Source organism: Malaclemys terrapin, chromosome 1 (genome assembly GCF_027887155.1).
Source record: "Malaclemys terrapin pileata isolate rMalTer1 chromosome 1, rMalTer1.hap1, whole genome shotgun sequence".
NCBI classification, from domain to species: Eukaryota; Metazoa; Chordata; order Testudines; family Emydidae; genus Malaclemys; species Malaclemys terrapin.
In genome coordinates, this window is record NC_071505.1 from 160,468,142 (window position 1) to 160,489,902 (window position 21,761).

The following is a 21,761-nucleotide window of genomic DNA, read 5'->3' on the forward strand; positions in this document are numbered from 1 at the left end:
TGGGGGGGCGAGGGTGCTGCACAGGTGTTGGGGGGGTCAAGCAACCACCGGGCAAAAGGGAAGTCGGCGCCTATCGGCCTTAGAATCTAAGAATTCATGAATGTGGCTCTCAAATACTTCAGTTAATTTACCTTCATTCTCAAGATTTCTCCTGCAGTTGCAAATTTGAAATAAGATCTCTCTCTGTATACTTGGGATGGGTTTTATTACAAATTAATAAACAAGCAAACTTAAAATGAAAAAAACTTGCTAAGGCTAACTGCTATAAACTTTTACTAACCTAACTGGGAATGAGAGAGACTAATTATCAAATCAAGATCACAGATGGAACTGAGTCAATAAATCAAGGGATTTATTGAATTGACTCACCAACTAATTGAGTAATCAGATTGACAGAGCTGACCGCACAGGGTCAGTTCTTACAAATGGTAACTGCAAGATTAAAGGAGGCAGTTGTCTGTTTTGCTCTAAACCCCAATTGTACGATCTTGCTCCTGGCAACTACGCAGGCTGAACGTCTTAGATTGAGAATCAAACTTGTTTGCCTCTTGGCACTCAAGGTAATATTTAGCCTCCTCCCAACATTCCTATGTGCTTAGTGACTTATTGTTGGCTTCTCCCTGATCTGACTACCCTACTTGGATAACATAGCAACTCTTACTTCCATTTTATAGAGCAGAGGGGTTTTGCTGTCCTCTTCGACTACCTGGTATCAGGGCCACCCAGAAGAGGGGGCAAAATGGGCAGAGAGTGCCTCCACTGAGTGGCACTGCAACCCCAGGTGTCAGATCACAATGCTACTTCCTGAAATTTGACTCTGTGGTTCCTCTGTCACAATAATAAAACAGGGAAAAAAGGTTGCTTAAGGAAAAACAAAGATTAACTATTTGCTTGTGTGGTCTTCAGAGTCAAGAATGCAGCTTGTGGGACCAGGTGATGTGGTCTCTGGTTAGTACCTCTCACCAGCATGGTCTTCTGGGCAACTTGGCTGGTGAGGCTTGTGTAGCCTGTGGTTGTCTTTGTCTCCTGTTTCTATAGGACCAGCTTTTGAAAGCAGGGATGTCAGCCTTTGTTGGTGTTGTGGTGGTCCAAGAACACACATTCTTCCCCGTAACTGTCAAAATTGTAGTTCTAGCTTATTCCACCCTATGGCACCTGACCTCCCTAGAGGTTTTCTGAGCAACTCAGGTCATTGTTGCATATCTTGGACCCTCACAATGTGGTCCAATCATGGGCAAGCTTGATCCTTGGTCAGTTTGGAAAGCCCTCCTTTTCAGTAATCCATCATTAGGTCACAAGCATGTGTACTCCAAAAATATAAAAAGAGTGGGGGCAAGCAGGAGATGACTCTAAGGAAGCAATCTCACCCTGAAAGAGGAGGGGAGGGGCTACAGTTGGAGGGTGCAGATGGCTCCAAGTTCCTTAAAAGGCCGTAACACATTCATGAATATGACTAATGGCCCAACGAACATCTCCTTCTCCTTTCAGATGGGAAGCCAACAATTCTGTTTTGAGTCTCCTGAAACAATTTTTTTTCTTTAAAACCCTTCCTGCAAAAATCAATCAGTCATGGTCTGAGGTTTCATCCTGATCCGAGACTCAATTCTTCTTACAGAAATGCAAAATGTTTCACTGGAAGGGATTTCCATTTCCCAGCCAGCTATACTACCAGGTATAATATTTACTGCTGAGTGGTCCGGTTGCAAAGCAGTGGGGCTACTCATGGTAGTGAGCACTATATCCAAAGACAGTATTTACAGGATGGGGCCAGTTGATCTTGTTTTTAATTAGACTGTTATGGAAGTCACCAGCCATGGCCCCTCTCCCCATAAGGCCACACACACACACAGCTCTGCCTTGAGACTGTGGCAGTAAGCAAAGGAGCGTGTTTTCAGCCATTTGGGTTTCAAATGTACTTATTATTTGAAAATGTATATTCTCTTAAGATTGCAGGACCTTAAAATCTTTTATTACAAATTAAATTGCAATTCAGTGTTAAGATTACAGTCATGTTAATTGAAAGAACAGATTAGTTCCCAGCTCAGTTAGAACTTTATGAATTACAAACAGGAAAGAAGTAATAGACTCATGCCCATTAGAATAATAGAATATCAGGGTTAGAAGGGACCTCAGGAGGTCATCTAGTCCAACCCCCTGCTCAAAGCAGGACCAATTCCCAGCTAAATCATCCCAGCCAGGACTTTGTCAAGCCTGACCTTAAAAACCTCTAAGGAAGGAGATTCCACCACCTCCCTAGGTAACCCATTCCAGTGTATTGTGGACTGTTGTGAGTATTAAGTCAAGCTTGCACTGCTGTGTATTTCACTTAGATGGAGCACATAAGCTTTAAACCTTCTGAGACACTTGAGAAATGTTAATATTGTCTGTTTGTTTGAAATTAATATGAACTATATATTTTTAGAAGAATCTTCACGTCACCATTGGATAGTTATAGTGTCACTGATCCTCATCATTGCCTTTGCTATATGGTGTGCTGTGAAGGTATGTATTACTTTAATATCTGTTTTTGTAAAATCCCTTAGAACGAGATGTATGTAAAAATATAACTACCAGTACTACTAATAAGGTCAGAATTTGGATGCTTGACAAGCATATTTGATTTGTTTTAGTTAAGAAGCTGGCAAAAGACTGAAAATATAAAATCATAGGTCCTAATTAATATTCCCCTGTTTCTGCTACTCCTTATGATTAATAGGCAACCCCAATGCCCCTATAGATTGCAAGCAATGTCTACCTTGCTCTGTTTTAGATGTTGTGTTGGCTGAGTGATCCAGGGTAGGTTCCTTTTGCTCTGCATATACCTAAGGTGAGGTCAGGAAGTTGTTTTTCTCTTCAAGAGCACACTGCACCAAGCAGATCTAAAAAACAATCCCCAAATAGTCTACATTGAAAGAGAAGCTTCATGCAAGCATATTAGCTTTAAACTGGCAAAAAATTAATCTAGATGCGTCCAATCTCTGTTATTGAAATGAAAAATCAATTGCTTACATACACCTCTACAGAGCTTCTCTTCCCCCAAACTCTTTCAATCCTTTTCTGAGACACAGATCCAAAGTTTTTAGGGATCCCAGGGGTTGGGTCTGGTTTGCTGCAGATCCCAAGCCCTCTAAGGTTATAGGCCACCCCCTGCCCATTCTTAGGGTATATCTATACTACAGCAGCTACAGCATGCTATAGGTAGCTATAGGTACAGTTGCTACAGTGTAGACATTTCTACATAGATGGAAGGGTATTTTCTGTCACTGCAGGTAATCGATCTCTCTGAGAGGAATTCTTCCATCATCTTAGCTGCATCTACAGAGGTGGTTAAGGTCAACCTAACTGCATTACACGATGCAAAATTTTCCCCAGCACTGAGCGGTGAACTAGGTCGACTTGTTTTAGGTTTAGACTGGGCCTCACTCTTTGTACTGCTTTATTCCTTTCCATGTGTTTAGTGCAATAAAGGAACCTATGGGCTTCAATCCCTCACTCTGACCTAAACCAAATTCTTTTTTAATGTGGACTTCGTCCATGATGACAACTGTGGTGCATTGAGGACTGCATTAGAATTGTAAGCAATCAGTTCAGGAGACTGCTTGCAGGCTAGGGAGACTCTAACAAAGCATGTGCTTGGTGTTGATTTGAAAAGAGCCAGTTTAAAGGAAGAAGATGTGATTTGTGCCTCCCTGTCTTAGGAGCAGCCTGCTTGTCTTCTCTCTGGTTTGGGTTCTTGTGTATTATTTTGAATTCTGTGAAATAGAGCAGTGTGATGTTGCAACCTTCTAGCAAGATTATTTGTTTTTATCTAATTTCTCTGTTTGTATCCTATAACATAACAGATAAGACAGTGAAGGATGGAGCCATAAAATAAAGAGAGAGCAAAGATAAAATGGCTGCATATGGACAGTTTACAATGTAATGAAGAAGGAGAAGATTTCATAACATATGATCAGAGACTTGAGCAGTATTTTAATGCAAATGCTATGGAAGATATAGATGACTGTTTCCTAACATTGGTGTGTAAAACCACTTTTGCGGTACATAAAAGTTTTCTGCAAGAACCTGACGAGCTGGAATATGAGAACATAAAAGAGATTCTAAAGAAGCATTTTTGTGCCTACTGCCAATTTTTTAACAGACCCATATAAGTTTCATCTAAGAAACCAGCTAGAAGGAGAAAGTATCTGAATTTTTGGCAACCCTGAAAAAACTGTCCACCATTCTGTTTTGGTAATTTTCTGAAGGAACTCTCAGATCAATCTGAATTAAGAAAGAGGTTGTTGGATGTTGTGTATCACAAGGAACTGCCACTAGATGAAGACTGCTCTATTTGAATCCACACAAAAAGTGTGCCAAAATTTGAAAATAAATTGGCCTCATCGTGCTGGGCTGGAAAGAAGGGCCTCAGCAGTGGATGAAAGAAACACCACCACCCGGTGGCACCTGTCATAGGAGCCAAACAGAACAAAGGGAGCCCTGTTTCTGCTGTCTGGGGACACGACACTGGCAGGAGCACTGCACACTGCACCAGGGTACAGCGAAGGATCCACCAAAAGGAAGCCATAAGTGTCTACATGTAGGAGCCACCATCCTAGTTAGGTGGTGACTGTCAGGGTTGGAAGCAGGTTGTTCCCTGGAGGAAAGGATGCATGAGCCATACCATTTCACAGAACTGTATGTGGTGGGAAATGGGACAAACATATCATCCCCTGTATTATGATAACGTAAAGGTAAATGACATGATATTGACAATGGAAGCAGATACAGGAGCAACCATATCTGTGATCTCTGGGGGCAGGGTGGGGAGGAGTTAAAATTTTTTTCCTCCTGGGTTAAGATGAAGAGAAATAATGTACTTGGACAGCATTACAATTAAGGGCAGATAGCTGTGTTAGGCAGCCTCTCTGTTACTCTAATTTATATAGATATCTATTCACCATTAGAGTTAATTGTGAGTGAATGAAATCCTCCTTCCCCCACTGATGGACACAAACTAGCTATACAAGTTTAAACTGGATTGGAGAGTGGTGCACGACATGCCTGATAGAGTTGGGGAACTGAAAAACACAAAGCTGTGGGTGGATTGTACAGATGTGGGTTTGGAAAGAGGCAATAACTGAGAGGCTGGTTGTGTTTGACAAGGCCTAAATTCCTTAAGGCTAGACCTGTGCCTTATGTTCCGCAGAAGCCTGTGGGAAAAAACGTGAAAAACCCACAACATAAACCTCCCAGGTTTTTCTGCCTTGGGCAGTGATGGTGCAAAATTACAGGGGAGGGATAAAGTGGGGGGGAAAAGTGTGGTAAAGAAGATATTGGACCTATTGACACATTTGATAGCGATAATGAAGAGGTACATTGACTGTTACCAGATAAAAGCTCAGTATGATTACAGAATGTGGCCCCTGAAGCAAGAAGAGATTGTTTGGGTTTTTGTTGGCTGAAGGAGGAGGAATTAGTGTGGAAGATGGTGGCCAAGAGAGGAAGAGTTCCCCTGCTGGGCATGAGGACAAAGTTTGGATGGCCCTTTCTTTCCCTGACACGTACCACTGGCCACAGCCTGTAGCAAAATGGCAGACCCGGCTGTAAGGTTAAACTTGTAATTTAGTTTTTATGGTTGTGTTTATTAATTAAGGAATTTACAGGGGATGAGTGTGCTGTTTGGAGGAATGTGTGGGAATTGCAAACTATTGCTTTAAGAGCAGGGTGAGGGTGATTCTCTTGTCTAGCCTTACAGCCTAAGGGGGCTCTGTAGCAAAGCATGAGATTGGCTCGGAGTTTCTTTGAAAAGAGCTAGGTTAAAGCAAGGTGGGGAGAGTTGGGCCTTCCTGCTTTAGGGAGCAGCCTGTTTTTCTTCATCTCCGTCGGGGCCGGCGCAACCCATTAGGCGACGTAGGTGGTCGCCTAGGGCACTACAATTTGGGGGGTGGCAACCGTGGCGGTCCCACCGCCTCTGTGGGGGGACGGCATTTTGGGGCGGGACCTTCCGCCGCCTAGGGCAGCAGAAAAGCTGGCGGCGCTCCTGGTCTCCGTGTTTGGGTTTGTGTTATCGTTCAGGGTTCTACAAAACACTGTTATGTTGCAACCTTTCAGCAACAGTAGCTATGTGTTTTACACTGTGTTTTCTCTGTGCATACACTGTGCACATAACAGAAAGCAAGCTTGAATTGCTGAGCAAGAAAACTGTCTGCTGCTGTTTGCTCCTACTATATTCAGGGAAACGGGACGTTGGGCCACACTACTTAGAATTTGGAATGATAGCACATAAACTGCAAACCAACATTAGTATCAATAGCAGTGTGGCTGTGGAAGCACAGCCGGGCCGAGTACACACACTCCCGAAATTGAAGGATACATACTAGGCACTGCTCAGCTGTGCTGCTGCTACCCGTGCTACCCCAGCTACACAGCTATTTATACTCGCACTAGCTCTCTTCAAGTTACCGCAAGGATGTATATGTGAGCAGGGGAAATCACATCCCTAACTTGTAGTATAGATGTAGCCAGAGAAAGAGAGAAAACAGGCTGCTTGCTGAGGGCAGGTCTACACTTAAAACAGTGTAGCTGCACTGCTGTAGTGCTTTAGTGAAGAGAGCTCTCCCGTTGGTGTAGTTAATCCACCTCCCTGAGAGGCAGTTGGTGGGAGGAGCCCTCATGCTGACATAATGCTGTCTACAATGAAACTTAGGTTGGTACAACTACATCGCTCAGGGGTGTGGATTTTTTACACCCCTGAACAATGTAGTTCTAGCAAAGTAATTCTGTAGTGTAGACCCTACCTTGCTTTAAGGTGATACTTTCCAGACTGCCTGTGGGAGGGTCTGCCATGCGTTGCTACAGAGCCCCTTAGCCTGTAAACAGGACAAGGGAACCATTCAGCCCTGCCTCCCAACTTTTTCCACTGATAGCTTGCAGTTCGAACACTGTCGTCAATATAACTCTGCCAAGCCTAGGCCCAAAAGGTTCCTTCCTCCCAGGGCCACATTCACTGCTTCATTCACATTCTGGTCCAATCTGCTTCTGACACACAGACACACTGGCAACTCCATCACTCAATCCCCTGATTTTTGTAATCAGTCCCGGGGAACCCCTCTTTTTCTGCCTGAGTTACCTTTTTCTCAGGCCTTCCCATGCAGTCTAGTGCCTTGGGAGGTGGCTTGTATTGTTTCAGCGTTTGTTAAACATCAAAGCCAGGTTTAACACAACATACCACTTTCCTGAAAGGTTTTTTGAACCCTGTTAATTTTTAAATGAAAAACACACTCTGAGCATTGCCCCATGTGTGTCCACACACACACACACACACACACACACACACACACACACACACACACACGTTTTCTGACATGCAGGGCTGCCAGAGTGAATATGGGAAGCCAAAGTAAATTATAATCTGGTAGGGAAAAACATTAATGGAAACCTAGAATTGGGTTTAAAGTCTAAACCTTAAAAAAAGCCACATATAACATTGGTATATTACCCTGAGGAATTAAAACCCAATTTTTTAATTTTAGATTTTTCTGTCTGCCAGCTGATTTTCAATGCACAGATGACACGAAAACCCTTCTATCATTCTTCCTAAAACAAGTCCAGCTAAGGAGTCACGTTGCCTTTTTTCTGTCTGCTATGACTGTAGACTGTTTTTAAAAATGCAGGCTAATCTTAGGTTTTGGAGCCATAGGTGAATCACCCTGTGTGGGTTCCCATGCAGTTTCCTCCTCATCTCTGCCCAAGACCCCACCACCTCTGTATACCCATGAATGCTTCCCTAGATCAATTACCTGCTGTCTGCAGTCACTTCATGGTGGTGGTCTCCCATCACAGCTGTGATGAGCCAAACCTCTAGTGGCCCACATTCACAGCCATGGGAAGTCAAGATGGTGAGCGGAAGCTCAGCTTTCCAAGAGGAGAGCAGCAGGGGAGGGAGGGTTAGGAGTTTGTCAGTCTCTCTCCGACATGAAACTGGTATGGGACTGCGGCTGGCAGGATGGGTGTGAGTAAGTGGCATAGGGCCATAACTGTGGAAGGCTCCCCCCTGCACATGGTCACTTTAAAACTCTTTGTATGAAGAATGTTAACTTCGGAAATGTGAATGACTTTGTCCTTGTGTTGTGTGTGTGTGTGTGTATAGTTGCATTACTGACAATTAGGCTTTGTTCCAAGATAATAAGCAGGGCAATCAGCAGGATTCAAGTAGTTTTTTTGAGCTCTGGGACCAGGCCTCAACAAGTGTAAGGGAAAGAAAAACACTGCAAAATCTGGTTTGGGTTTTCATTTCATTTTTATTTCTTAAGGTGCCTATTCTACTTTAACTGTGTAGCTCATCAATTAATAGGAAGCATCAAACACTGTTCAGTCTTCAGTTACTCAGTGCATAGTATGTTTACTCCTCTTCTTGAACCTGAAATGTGATTTTTATGAGAGAGACAGTATGATTCAATTAAGAATGAAAATATTTACATAGTTTTTTAAAGAGTAAATTCTCAAGTATCAGACAAAAGCTTCTATTCCCTTTCACCCATTCTGTTAACAAATTCTCACTGGCATAAGCATAAACTGGCTTAGCTTTCTTGAAGTCAGTGGTGCTATACTGATTTCCACCAACTGAGAATACAGATCAGTTTCTTGTCCTGATACTATTATGTATGTAATTAACAGCTTATGAATTTCATGCAGCACTGTTAGGACATACACCACAGTTCTGTGGTAATATAGCACATTCTATTGAAACTGTTCTCGCTAAGGGCTTGTCTACATGAACACTTAGTTTGCAGCAAGTCGGGGTGTATATGTATCCATCACTACCTTCCTGGGCACTAAGTGTTTGTGTGGACCTTTCTGCTGTGCTCTAAAAGTTCCCTAGTGCTTTTTGATCTTTCCCGCTGTGAAATGGGAGTAGATCAAAGTGCACGAGGGAACTTTAGTGCACGGAGGGGCACCAGTCATTTCAACCATGTCACTCCCCTCTTAGAATCCCTCTGTTGGCTACTGCATATAACTCAAGCTTAGCAGCTTCAGTGTTCCACATAACGCTGCCCTGCCCTACTTATCTGAGCTTGTCTTGCTGCACGGTGCCCTGCTGTTCTAAGTAGGTTCTTATGTTGCACAGCACTCAGCACTGTAGCATCTGAGCACCTATCAGTAGTTCAGTAAGCAACGTGACTGGTGGCTGTCACATGTTTCTCATCCTCTCCTGAGGGAGAGAAGCATGTGCAAATGGAAGCATCCGCTGCCTCCCTTCTGCGGGTGTTTCCACCCTCAGCCACTAATCTGTCAACTTCTCATATCAGCACTTCCATGCCTTTTTCCACACTGCCTCTTTGCAGGGCACAGACTTACTGAGCTCATCTACAAGGCCTTTACTCTCTCAGTATTTAAGTCCCTCTTGAAGATCTACATTTGCCACGTGGCGTACAGTTGAATTAGCTCACAAGGAAAACTGTACCCCATTCTCTTGAACCTCTATTTATTTGTTCTTAGACTGAGCTTCTTAAGAAAGGAACAAGGTACTTGTCTGTCAATGACTGATGAATGCAAACAATGGATGCTGCTATTAAGAATTAAATTAAAATTTATTTGAATCATATTAAGATAATTATGTATAATAGTATAAATTATAATAATTTATAAGATTACATGAAATACAAGATGGATTTTAATAAATCTATGCAACAGCTTGGCTTTGTGTGTAACATGAATTCATGGGACTGGAAGAACTTGGACAGTCACCAGAAAAATGCACTTTCAGAAAGTAGCAAGTGAATAAAAAACCCCCCAAGTTTTTTTTTTTTTTTTTAAAAAGCTACACAACATTGAGGAAGCCACATTTTCACCAATAGTTCCAGCACTAGCACAGGGCCTAAAGGTATAGGAGGCCAAATCCTGAGCTGGCGTAAGGCAGTGGGGCTTCATTGTCGAGAAAGGTATATCAGTTTAAACCACTGGAGGACCTAGCCCAGTATTATTTGTTCTGGTATGGGCAGGCAAAGGAAATTGGAAAAATCTTGCCTCACAATAGATATCATAACAGAAAGGAGAGGGTGATTGGATAAAGTCTCCTTTTTAAGTTCTGGGGCGAGAGAGAAAGATTTTCTTTATCCCGTCATTGCTGGGGTTGGTCACCCGAGTCATGCATTTCTAAAATCTTGAGCCTCAGAGTTTAGATTATGCCTCTAAGTCAACTGGACAACACAATAAAGATCATTCCAACTCCTTGTTCAATGCCTCATATGTGGATGAGGAGCGTACTTGAACCTGTTACCATTTGGGCAATCAAAGGCTCTCTTACGCTCAACTGCAGGTCACACCACATCCCCAAAGATAAGTAATTTGGAATCTTTATTCAACAGCTTGGTGGTAAGTTCTCTTTACTCCAAATGCAAACCCACAAATATTAATAAAATATGAATGACTTAGAGCGCTATACAGCCAATCACTAACACCCCAAACCACGAATGTTCCACCCAACTCCAAAAGCTATCACCCCCCACACTGAAAGTGCAGTTTCAAGATGAAGGTGAAATTGTGTGTAACTAAAAAATCTGCCAGTGCCATGATCCTCAGACTGCACTGTATTGTGGAAGAGGCCCTATAGGACAGGTAGAAATCCATGTTACATTGCGAGAAATGGTGCTTTTGAATATCCACTATCAAAGAATAGTATTTGATTATGTTTAGCAAAAAACCCTCTTTGGGTTACAGCTGCTTAAGTAATAAAGTTTGTATTGGGATATATTAAGAACATGTTTCTTTGGCAGGTTATAAGGTTCAGGTCACCCTCCCAAAGTTTTTCCGTAATGTAAAAAAATAGAAGGCTGCATTGAAAACTCATATTTCGATCTGGTTCAAATTTATGATATGGAATAATTTTCCTATCTCGTATAGTACCTTTGTAGAGCTGTGCTGATCAGTTCGCCTTCCTCTGCAAGTATGTGTGCACATGTGTCAGTGTGCGGAGACTCACTTATTCTGCAGAATAACACCGTACCTTTTTTATCCCAATATCTCTTGTCTTGGTCCTCAGTTTATTAACTTGAGATTCAGCTATTTCAGCCCGTTCTTCAGCATCATCCAGCTCATGTTGCTGCTTCCTGTACTTTGCAAGATACTGATTGGATTGTGCTTCCTGGTAAGACAAAGGATTAGACACATTTTTCCCCTGTAGGTTTGAAAATGATGATCTTCAGTGTCAGCCAAGGTTCAAGTGTGTGAGACTAAGCGGCAAATATCTGTGGGGCTTAACCAACCTTTGTAACGCGAACATTTAGTCAAATGTTTTGCGGGTTCCAGCAGTATTCCCCATTTTAAGGGAAACTCTCAGGATGGAAAAAAAAAAACCCTTTTAACATGGAACTATGTTATAGGCATTTTTCAGTGATCACTGACTTAGCGGGTTAACAGAATGTCATGAAAAGTTTCACTCTGGTTGATCCAAACCCCTTGCCCAGGATACAAAGAAAGACAGCCCCTGAAAACTATATCCATACACAACCCCAAGTGCAAGCTGCTTAAGGTGGAACGGGTAGGGAGGGCACGGTGTAAATCAGGACTACGTAGATCTTCTGCTAAGCTGAATATATTTAATAAAGCTGCTAAATGATTTTTAGTACATGAAGGCCCCGAGACCCAGATCCTCAAAGGTATTTAGGTGCCTAACTCTCATTGGTTTCAATGGGAGGTGCCTAAATGTCTCTGGGGATGTGGGCTCAAATGACCAAGGATGCAATTGTAAGTGAGGGCATGACTTGATTAAATAAATAAATACATAAAAAACCCATTCCATGTCACAACTGTTCCTGTCACTTACAGCTTCCTCAGCTTGATGCTTATAGCTTTTCACTTTTAATTGCAGCTTATCGATCAGCTCCTGCATCCTGGTCAGATTCTTCTTATCTTCCTCTGCCTACACCAAGCAAACAGAAAAAAATGTTTTAATGATATGGACAGGCAGAAGGTATAAGTATGTCACAAACGGAGTAAGTTTTGTGAGGCAATTATTTCTATCACCTTGGAAATTTAGGACTTTGAAACAAAACAGTTCAATTTGTATCACTATGTATAGAGAGAAGAAAAAATATTCTAGTGGACTGACCAAGGCTATGTATTTGTTTCAACAGTAAAAGCAACACTGAGCAGTGGAAAGAACGATCAGGAAATATATTTAGAAAGTATCAAGCATAGTGATACAGACTCCCTAACGGATGATGCAGAGATGATGAAGGGCATTTCTACTCTATAGAATAAAAATGGTACTCCAGTGCAGATCTTCTCCCTGTGCATGTGGAAGCTTATCTTTTTATTCCAATGACAAAAGTAAGTTTAATCTATTTTATTCTGGTTAGCAGGGTCAACACTTGAGTGAGAGAGCTGGAGTCTCCTTCTCATGCATCAAGAAAAATGGTTCCTCCGGCTGCACCTCAGCAGGTTTAAATAGCACCGTGTTAAAAATGCCAAAGTGCCAACTACACTAGACTAACAATTGTTTAGGTTAATTGAGGGTAGCATTGGAAAGTGTTTTTCTAAAATTCACTAGCATTGACAAAGCTTTCAGCAATGCTGATTTCCACTGGGAGAAGGATGCAGTTCAAGACTGTATTTGAAAGAAAACATTTCTTCCAGGGACCTACAGTTTAGTATAATACTTAGGAGGACTGGGGTTTTTGCTCCAGTACCTGATAAGTCAGCTCCTTTATGCGTCTCTCATATTTGCGGACTCCTTTCTGGGATTCTGTATTGCGACGGAGTTCATTCTCGAGGTCATTTTCCAGTTCACGTACCTGCAAGAGAAGAAACATGTAATGCCACATGTTTAAACATCAAGTAGTTTAATTTACAGTTTAAGTGACATTCATCTTCGCAGAACCCTTTGTCACTATCTCCAAGTATGTGCTTCAGCAGTAGACAAAAATTTCCATGTAGATGTTGCTTTTCTATCTGGTTTATTATGCATTTTTATTACAGAATGGTTATATTGCACTAGCGGTTCCAATCAGGATTGGAATCCCAACACACTAGATACTGTACAAGCATACAAAAACTCCAAAGAGTTCACAAGCTAAGCTGGAAGCATAGAGGCTTTTGCCATTTTCAGACTTTATGCCTTATTTTAAGCCTGGGCTTTATCATATTGGTGTTGGCTACAACAACCACATTGCTATGTCAACCAAGTCAGGTGATAAAAGAGAAAGATGGGTCCACGTGGACCTCACACCTGGCCTAGGTGTAACTCTTAAAAGAGTTTACTCTTAATATCATCTCTAAAGAGTTCTTTGTACTTTATAGATGGTCCCTAAGCCAAGGTCAGAAGTGACTGTGTCCAGAGCAACCATTTGGTCGGAGTTTTATGAAGTATCTGTAAGCAGGCAACCATGGCCTATAAACAGGGCAGAAAACCTACTCTGGATTCCAGCTTTTGGATCTGCTTCTTGCCACCTTTCAGTGCTATTTGCTCTGCTTCATCCAGCCTTTTCTGTAGATCTTTAATAGTCTGTTCCATGTTCTTTTTCATTCTCTCCAAGTGGGCACTAGTATCTTGCTCCTTTTTAAGCTCCTCAGCCATCATTGCGGCCTAAAATACAAATAAAACATCACAGTGAGGTCTGTTGGTAGTCTGGTAGCTGCTCGTAAGAGAAGTGAAGGATGCCCCACTGCTTGTGTCATTTACACTAGACTGAACAAAGTACTAGAGCAGGGGTAGGCAACCTATGGCACGTGTGCCGAAGGTGGCACGTGAGCTGATTTTCAGTGGCACTCACACTGCCCAGGTCCTGGCCACCAGTCCGGGGGGCTCTGCATTTTAATTTAATTTTAAATGAAGCTTCTAAACATTTTGAAACCTTATTTACTTTACATACAACAATAGTTTAGTTATATATTATAGACTTCTAGAAAGAGACCTTCTAAAAAGGTTAAAATGTATTACTGGTACACAAAACCTTAAATTAGAGTGAATAAATGAAGACTCGGCACACCACTTCTGAAAGGTTGTGGACCCCTGTACTAGAGAGTACTCTGTAGAGAGTTGTCCTTCACATGCAGATTTGATGGACAATGTGACCTAATAGGTCTTTTCCATGTCTCGCTTCTAATTCTGTGATTTAAGATTTAGCTTCCTACTTCAATATCTGTATGTGGCTTTCCTGTTGAGTAAAACTGGGCCATTTGTTACATACATTTTATGTACTAAAAATGGTCTGGATGCAATGCTTGTGAAAGTTGCTGGGCTAACAGGCCTGAAAGACCAACTATTTATTTATCCATAGAACAGGTAGAGTCTGGGGAGTGTCGAGGAAGCTTCCCCAGTCTATGCCAGCAGTGACCGGGAGGCACCACATCTAGGGACGAAGAGTTCAGGGGCCATGTCCTATTGTGTCTTGGGTCTTTCTGCTGACGTGGCTAACAGCGGTGCAATGAGTCTATTTCTGAACAGACAGATATGATAAAACCAAGGTCCGGCTACATATTTTGGAGCGGTCACTGAACAGCCATCAAAAGGTAATAACTGGGCTGGAGTTGAACTGGTGACATCTCCCACCTCTTAAGGAGATAGACCAGCTGAGGAACAGTTGGGAAAAAGATTCCTCCAGGAATTCTGGGTGTACAACTCATGGGGACTCAACACTGTGAAACCTGGGTCCCTGGATTTCACATTGTTTGCTGATATAACGATTCTGGCAACATTGATTTCTCCAGTTCTGCTGGAGCTGAAACAACACTAGCTTGACCACTCTGCTCTCCAAGAGATGTCTTCGATCACTCTTCTCTTGACCATAAGTCTTGTGCTGAGAGTAGTGTCATGTGGTTTCCCACATCTCTGGCTGGTATCTGACTTTAAAGTTACTCTTTTGGGAATCTGGAATGTTACCCCCCACCCCTAACAGAGCCTTTCTTGTGATCTATGCAGCTGCCAAGTGGAAGTTGGTGGGTGGGCTCCCAACTGGCTCAGCTTGTCCAGATGCAAAGAACTATTTGGAGGTGACACGATCCAACCCAGACTTTCAGGATCAGCAGATGTGCCCCTTCTTGGAGAAGAGAAATTGACCAAGGAGAAAACGTTTCTCTTTTCCTCCCTCCAACCTTTTCTGCACCAGGGCAGCATTAACCTCTTTCAGCCAGCTCTGGAGCCCACTGAATAAACCATTTCCCACCCCCGATAGCCACAGAAATGGAAATTCAGGGTGAACGAAGTGTTGTCAGACTATGGTGCTACACCTGCAAAAGGAAACAAGCAGCCAGTCTACTTACATCGGTGATAGCTTTCTTGGCTTTTTCTTCAGCGTTCCTGCACTCCTGTATAGCCTCCTCCACTTCGTTCTGCATCTGAGAGATGTCAGTCTCCAGCTTCTTCTTCTGATTGATAAGGCTTGTGTTCTTTTTGTTAAAAAAAGAAGGGGAAAGATTATTAGGGATATAAATTGTTTAAGTCCTACAACAAACCTACCTATGACCACACATCTATTTTTGCATCTCCCTAGGCTTCACAGGGTACAGTATTTATTAACATGGTAGAGGCCTGACTTTTTAGATTATCTTTAGGTTGTGTGTATTTTATCTTTTTTTTAAAAAGTCCCCAGAGCTCTGAATATCCATATTTAACAATCAAAAGGGAACTAAACAAAAAAATTCAGCCAAACACTGAAATAGGGTTTTCAGCTCTGGTCAATGAAGGTCCCATAATCAGTTATTCTAAAAGGTGATTGAAGTGGAAATCCAATATTGTGGCTGCAGTTCAGGAGGTAGCACATAATGTGTTAATAGCACAAGCTTTGCTAATGCATGACAAGCTTTCATAGCCTGCTGGTAGTTAATTATTTAGGGATGGGCTCATACGGGTTTGAAGTAGAAATCCTTGTCTATGAAGAGACACCCTCTTAGAACCTGCTAAGTCTCCACTTGTGCTTAAGGAGGTAACAAGCAACAAGGGCAAATCACTTATTTTATCTGCTCTCCCCACCCCAGTCCTCATTAGCCCACCATTTGATGGCCCTATATTGATGAAGACTTATAATGTGGTACGGAGCCGCTTGCTGCTGGTTCCAATGTACTGTCTTGCTCAATGTAGCTATACATAATGAATGGCCTTTGCATGTTTTACTGAAGGCTTCTCTAAGCAGCTTGCATGAAAAGGTCACACATACCGCTTCTCCTGCCCCCCATCAAAATAGTGTCCATACAATCCACAAACCCAACTGGGTTTTAACATTGCTGAGTGTAAACATAGTAGTAAGATAGTCTGAAATTCTATGACACCCTGTGAAGAAGGTAAAGACCCAATTATCATCTGACTTCCGTCTTTACCCTTTTTAGGCAGTGTTTATTATAGCAGGCTAGATCACTTCTGCACTGATATCATGATGGGAATGAAGTATGATATGGAGAGAGAGAGAGAGAGAGAGACTGACTCATTTCCTTTAGTGGAATGAATGAAACCTCTCTGACAAATGAGGGTCAGTGGCTATGGAGTTCATATTTTTCTGGCATGTGCAATCTTCACGTTTCCCCAATAGCCACTACTGCTGCTTCTTGAGCATAGTGCACACACAGCTTAGGAAACTGCCCCCTCCCCGCAGTGAAATCCAACCTGGGTGTGGAGAAGGTTCACACGTTCGGTGGCTTCCAGTAGCTCGTGTTCTGCCAGTTTACGCCCACGTTCAGTCTGGTCTAGCAGGGCCCTCAGCTCATCAAGCTCTGACTGGAGAAGATTGTTCCGCCTGTCAGTGACCGCCAGCTGCTCCTTCAGGTCTTCATTCAGGTGTTCTGAATCATCCAGCTGCACTTGCAGGTCCTGGAGCAGAAACAGCAGCATTCTCACACACCAGCATGATGGGACTTGAGCTAAGGGTGACCAGATGTCCTGATTTTATAGGGCCAGTCCCGATATTCAGGGCTTTTTCTTATAAAGGCTCCTGTTATGCCCCGCCCCCCCGTCCCGATTTTTCATGCTTGCTATCTGGTCACCCTACTTGAGCTCGTCTTTGCTGTTAACTGCCAAAGCCTCTGAAAATCTGACTGAACAATGTGGAGTGGGGACTCATCCAGGTGGTCTCGAAGCTGTTTTAGCTCCTGCTTAAAAAAGTACTGAAAAAGACTTTCTCCCTGCCTCCACCCTCAATGTTGTGAAAAACAGTAGGTTTAATTCACCCTGGCCTGCTGGGCATGAACGGAACCTTCAAATCAGTGGTGGTTTCAAATGAGGGGTATTTTGTGGATTTATCCTCTGGGGAGTGCAGGTGATGGATTAAGGAAACCTGACTTTAAAATGGTGTCAGGGCTTAATAGGAAACCAGTTGTCAGAGGCTCTGGAGAATTAAGTTAAATGAAGCTACACAGATAATCTGGCCATTCTGACTCCCTGTCAAATGGCTACTCCTTTAAAAGACCTGGGGAGAGGAAGTTCCTTGCACTTCTGCTTTTCCCCCTCACAGAGGGCAGTTTTTCCATCGGGGCCCTGTGACCCTAGGGCAGAATCTGATTAAATTTTTATCAAGCTCTTTGAAGATGTTATAGGCTAAGAAGTACTTTGCAGCTGACACACACCAAAGACTGGCCATGCTCTGCAGGGCACTCTAACTGCACCTAGTCTTTTGGAACAGAATCTCAATTTGTACTAATAATTATTGCTGTAAAAGCACTTGCTCTGCGTGTGTGTTTTTTCTGTTTGAATTAATAAAACCCAGCCCTTGCTTGTAGTTGGGTAGTTCGGACTGGCAGCGCTATGGGGTACCTTTATTTGTGCCTGCAGGATACGTGCAGCCTTTATTGCCTCTGAGGCATGCCTGTTAGCATGGCTGAGCTGGATTTCCATCTCGTTGAGGTCCCCTTCCATCTTCTTCTTCAGCCGGATGGCCTCATTTCTGCTCTTGGCTTCAGAATCAAGGGTGGACTGCAGCGAGTCTATGGTACGCTGCTGGTTTCTCCTAATTTTGGAGTAATATTCAAAAGACATTACGGGTAAGGAATTCTTTCCCCTCCCTCCACAGAAGTTTTAATTACCTCCAATAATATTTTATTTCCCAAGAGTTGCATTTGCAGGAATGGAATCATATTTCTGTATGGATGAGTGTATACAGCGGTAGTACATAATGACCCATCGTGACCACTAGATCTGTCTGCTCCCCTCAATAAGCTCCTGATCATAGTCAGAGTTTAAGGCCAGACGGGACCACCAGATCCTCCAGTCTGTCCTCCTCTATATCACAGGCCACCTATGCCACCCAGCACCCGCACACTAAACCCAACATCCGAAATTAGACCAAAGTATTTTAGCCCACAGGAGTCTAGACTATTACGTGCCGCATAGCAAGCCCCATTATTCCCCTCTTCTTCCTCCCTAAATGTCCAAATAGCACCTTTGAGGCTATTACACTGGGGAGAGTCACAAATTCTTTCTTCTGGGTTTGAACTTAACAAACAATACTTAATTCTTGGCACTAGTTCAGTGCTTTACATCTGCGCCATTTTATACAGGCATTAACCATCAATCAATACTCAACACCTCTGATAGGTAGGCAAGTATTCCTATTTTATACATGGAGAAACAGATACAGAGAGGTATATAGTTTGTCCTCTGCAATACAGTGAGATATTAGAACTCAGGAATTCCTATTTCTGATCCACATGGTTTTAGGTTTTTGTAGATTCTTCATTATCCCCTCTCTACTAGAAAATGATTCAAAGCAGAGACTATACCTCATCTGAAGGGAATTGTAAATGTCTGATATTTTTGTTTGCTGAACTTTTTAAAGGGCTTTTGGCAGTGACTATATTGACCCATAATTGGTCTGTTTCCTCTCCTTTGTTATACAAAATAAGTGCTGAGATTCATATCACTCACAACAGCCTCAGAGTTCTCAGGAACAGCCCAGCGTGTCTGGGAACTGTTCCAAATCTCACATAATCAAAACGCCAAACCATTAGTCAGACATATCCGGGATGGAAAGTACCTATTAGAGACCTCCGAGACATTGCAGGACTGTTCTCTATAGCACATTTTCTAGAATTTTGCCCAATCTAGTTCTAAAGGAGAGTAATTCCTCAGCCTAATAGGGTTCACTAAAAGGGAAAAAAATAACCTGAGGAACAAGAAAAAACTTTCTTTCATCTCCTTGCTTTCTATTACATCCCCTGTCCCCCTTGGTAAGTTCTCCCCCATTCTGTCTCTGCTTAGCCAAACTGCACAGCTTTGCTGGTAGCTCTTCATCTGCCCTCACAAGTCAATTCAGCATTTTTAGTGCTTTTTGTATAAACTCATGACACACGGATCTCCATGTTGCTGGCAGCGGGCTGCCCGGAACTAAAGGCAGTGTTGCAGGTGTGGGCATCGTGGGGATGTAAAAATCACGGGCTACAGTAAGGGAGAGTGGGATGAGTGCAGTTGCTAACAGCAGAGGGAGAACTCCCCATCCAGTGCTCCTCCCTGGCTGCTCCGGCTCCTGTCTCAATCTATTTTAACCACTGACAGAGGAACTGTCATCTGCCTACTCTGCGGTGTGATGCCTCTGTGTGCCCTGTCCAAAAATAACCCTCCAACGTCCATATCACACTGCTGACTCATAGTCACGCCCATACTCCTAAGGTTTCTTCCACCACTACTGCTTTCCAGGCTTCTCCTGCCCACCAAATATGTATTGCTGATGATAGCTCTTCTATAGCGCTTTTCCTCGGTAAATCTCAGAGCACATCACAAAGGGCAATGTCATTATCCCCATTTTACTCATAGGGAAACTGAGGCTCACTAAGGTGAAGCAGTCCAATGGCAGATCTGGATACAGAACCCAGATCTTCTGAGTCCCACTGTGGCACTATCCACTAGGCCACCCTGCCTAGTAGTAGCTTCTTTTTATTGCACACCACATCATTTTATTTTCTGCCTATATTTACTAGCCATGTTCCTTGATTTGCTGCCCTCCAGTTGCTCCCGTTTTCCTATTAGTCCATCCAACTCACCAACCACATTCAGACCCTTATGTCATTATTTTCCCTCTAAGTTAGGGTCTCTTCATTGGTGGGCCATACTGTTAGGAATGTTCCTCAGAACCCTGTAGTGCTGTTTCAAGGCAGGTACCTGGGGAGCCAGCACAAAGATTCCCAGGGTGCATTTTGCAATTTTAAGGGCCTGCTGCTTACGATGGAGTAGAACCCCATGTGGAGGGGAGGCTGCGAGGGCAGAAACTCCACAGGCAGAACAATAATTCAGTAGAGGCCTATTGGTGAACATGGCCACAGGGATCCTAGTTAGAACTGAACAAAATGTTTTCAATAGAAAATGACCTGTTTTCAAAATTAAACACTTTTTGCAGAAAGCTTATAGTTTCTCACAGTTTTTTGGTTTTTAATCAAAACTGAAAATTTCAAAATTCATGAATGCTGAATTTTCAACTCTTTCCCTCCCTCCCCCCGTTTCTTCCTTCATTCCTCTTTGCTACAGAAAGAATGATTTCGAGATGGCTTTTTTCCCCTTTTGCCACTAACTTTTCAGAACTTTTTCAACTTTGGGAAAATTACAGGAAAAATGAAACTAACTCTGCCACTCTAATTTCTCAAAAGCGTGGAGAAGTTTTTAGAAGTTGCAGGGTGGCAAAAGGAAAAATGAAAGCAAAAAGTGGAAAAAAAATGGAACAAAAATCTGGATATCAGACATTTTCTATTGCACTGAGTGGCAAAAAAGAAACGGGGAAAACACTTTACAAATGTGTCAGAAAAACATAACCCTCCCCCCACCCCAAATTGTTCCATTTTGAATCTTGCAAAAGCTAAACAATTTAGAAATTTTGAATTTTGAAATTGTTTTCCATTTTTCAACCAGCTTTAGTCTCAGTGTTGTTGTAGCATCTTGTTAGATGTGGCACCATAAGCAGCTGCCTACTGTGGGACAGTTCTCTGGGCAGAGTGTTGGAAGGCATTAGTGTAATAGCAGTCCTTGATGCTAATGTTGCATCACTAGTCTGTTTCCACACTACAGATTCTTTGATTTAGTGGCTCTCAAGGTCTGCCTTATACCCCCGCTGACTTGTGTTATTTCCACAACTACACACACAAGTGATGGATTTGTGTCTGTGGGCAGGTGTCAGGGAGCTTTACCTTGTGTTAAGTTGCTAGTGAAGATAAGCCTTTAGCCTATCCCTAGACATGACCTTATATCTAGCTGGAGAATGTGTCTTCTTTGTTTGGTTAATCTACCTGGTTTTCATATGCTCCCTTACTGCATTCTGAGTCATGCTACTGCAGCCAGGATTAATCCCAGTATGGGATTAATCTTTTAGGTAGGCAGAAGAAATTGTAAGTATTTTTAGGGATGGCCAAACTAGTTGGAAAAAGTGGACTGCATCCAATTCTTACCCACACATGACCCATTTAACAGAACAATTGTTCAACTGTTGGTTTTGTTTTTAGCTTTGCACATCTCTGTGCTTCCTTTTAAAGTTTCGCAAGAAACTTTATTTCAGCCAGATTTCCAGGATGATCAGAAAAGCTGGCAGAAGCCTTGAAGAAGCATCAGAACTTCTGAGTTTCATCCATTACAAACCATTTTCCCACTGTATAGTACCTAATGTTTTCCATTTCCTCCTCCTTTTCTGCCAGTTTTCTTTCAAACTCTGCTTTAATCTGAGAAATTTCAAGTTGGAAACGAAGGCTTTTGCTTTCTTCATGCTCCAGGGCTCCCTGAAATAAAATGCACACAACTGAACAAGCCTCTTAGGCCAGAGGTCCTTAGACTTTTTCAAAGTATGAATCACAACATTGAGATTGACCCTGGACACCTC

General features: G+C 42.6%; 2 protein-coding genes across 5 annotated transcripts in view; one reads left to right on the plus strand and one right to left on the minus strand.

The window, feature by feature from the left end:
• HHLA2 (HERV-H LTR-associating 2) overlaps positions 1 to 8,121 on the plus strand; it is a 34,978-nt gene extending 26,857 nt beyond the window's left edge. For 2 of the 4 annotated variants that reach the window (XM_054045511.1, XM_054045502.1), the window contains exon 8: positions 2,423 to 2,652. In XM_054045511.1, the coding sequence (XP_053901486.1) occupies positions 2,423 to 2,559 (137 nt within the window). In that variant the 3' untranslated portion in view covers positions 2,560 to 2,652. The other 2 variants (XM_054045520.1, XM_054045528.1) reach the window with 2 other exon arrangements.
• Positions 8,122 to 8,262: 141 nt separating this feature from the next.
• The window catches only part of MYH15 (myosin heavy chain 15), a 66,485-nt gene continuing 52,986 nt past the window's right edge, over positions 8,263 to 21,761 (minus strand). The window contains exons 35-43 of the mRNA XM_054045491.1: positions 21,545 to 21,660; positions 17,723 to 17,915; positions 16,580 to 16,783; positions 15,244 to 15,369; positions 13,397 to 13,567; positions 12,672 to 12,776; positions 11,807 to 11,902; positions 10,988 to 11,125; positions 8,263 to 8,401 (exon numbers count right to left, since the gene is read on the minus strand). Of these exons, the coding sequence (XP_053901466.1) occupies positions 8,384 to 8,401; positions 10,988 to 11,125; positions 11,807 to 11,902; positions 12,672 to 12,776; positions 13,397 to 13,567; positions 15,244 to 15,369; positions 16,580 to 16,783; positions 17,723 to 17,915; positions 21,545 to 21,660 (1,167 nt within the window). The 3' untranslated portion in view covers positions 8,263 to 8,383. The remainder of the gene's footprint in view (positions 8,402 to 10,987; positions 11,126 to 11,806; positions 11,903 to 12,671; positions 12,777 to 13,396; positions 13,568 to 15,243; positions 15,370 to 16,579; positions 16,784 to 17,722; positions 17,916 to 21,544; positions 21,661 to 21,761) is intronic.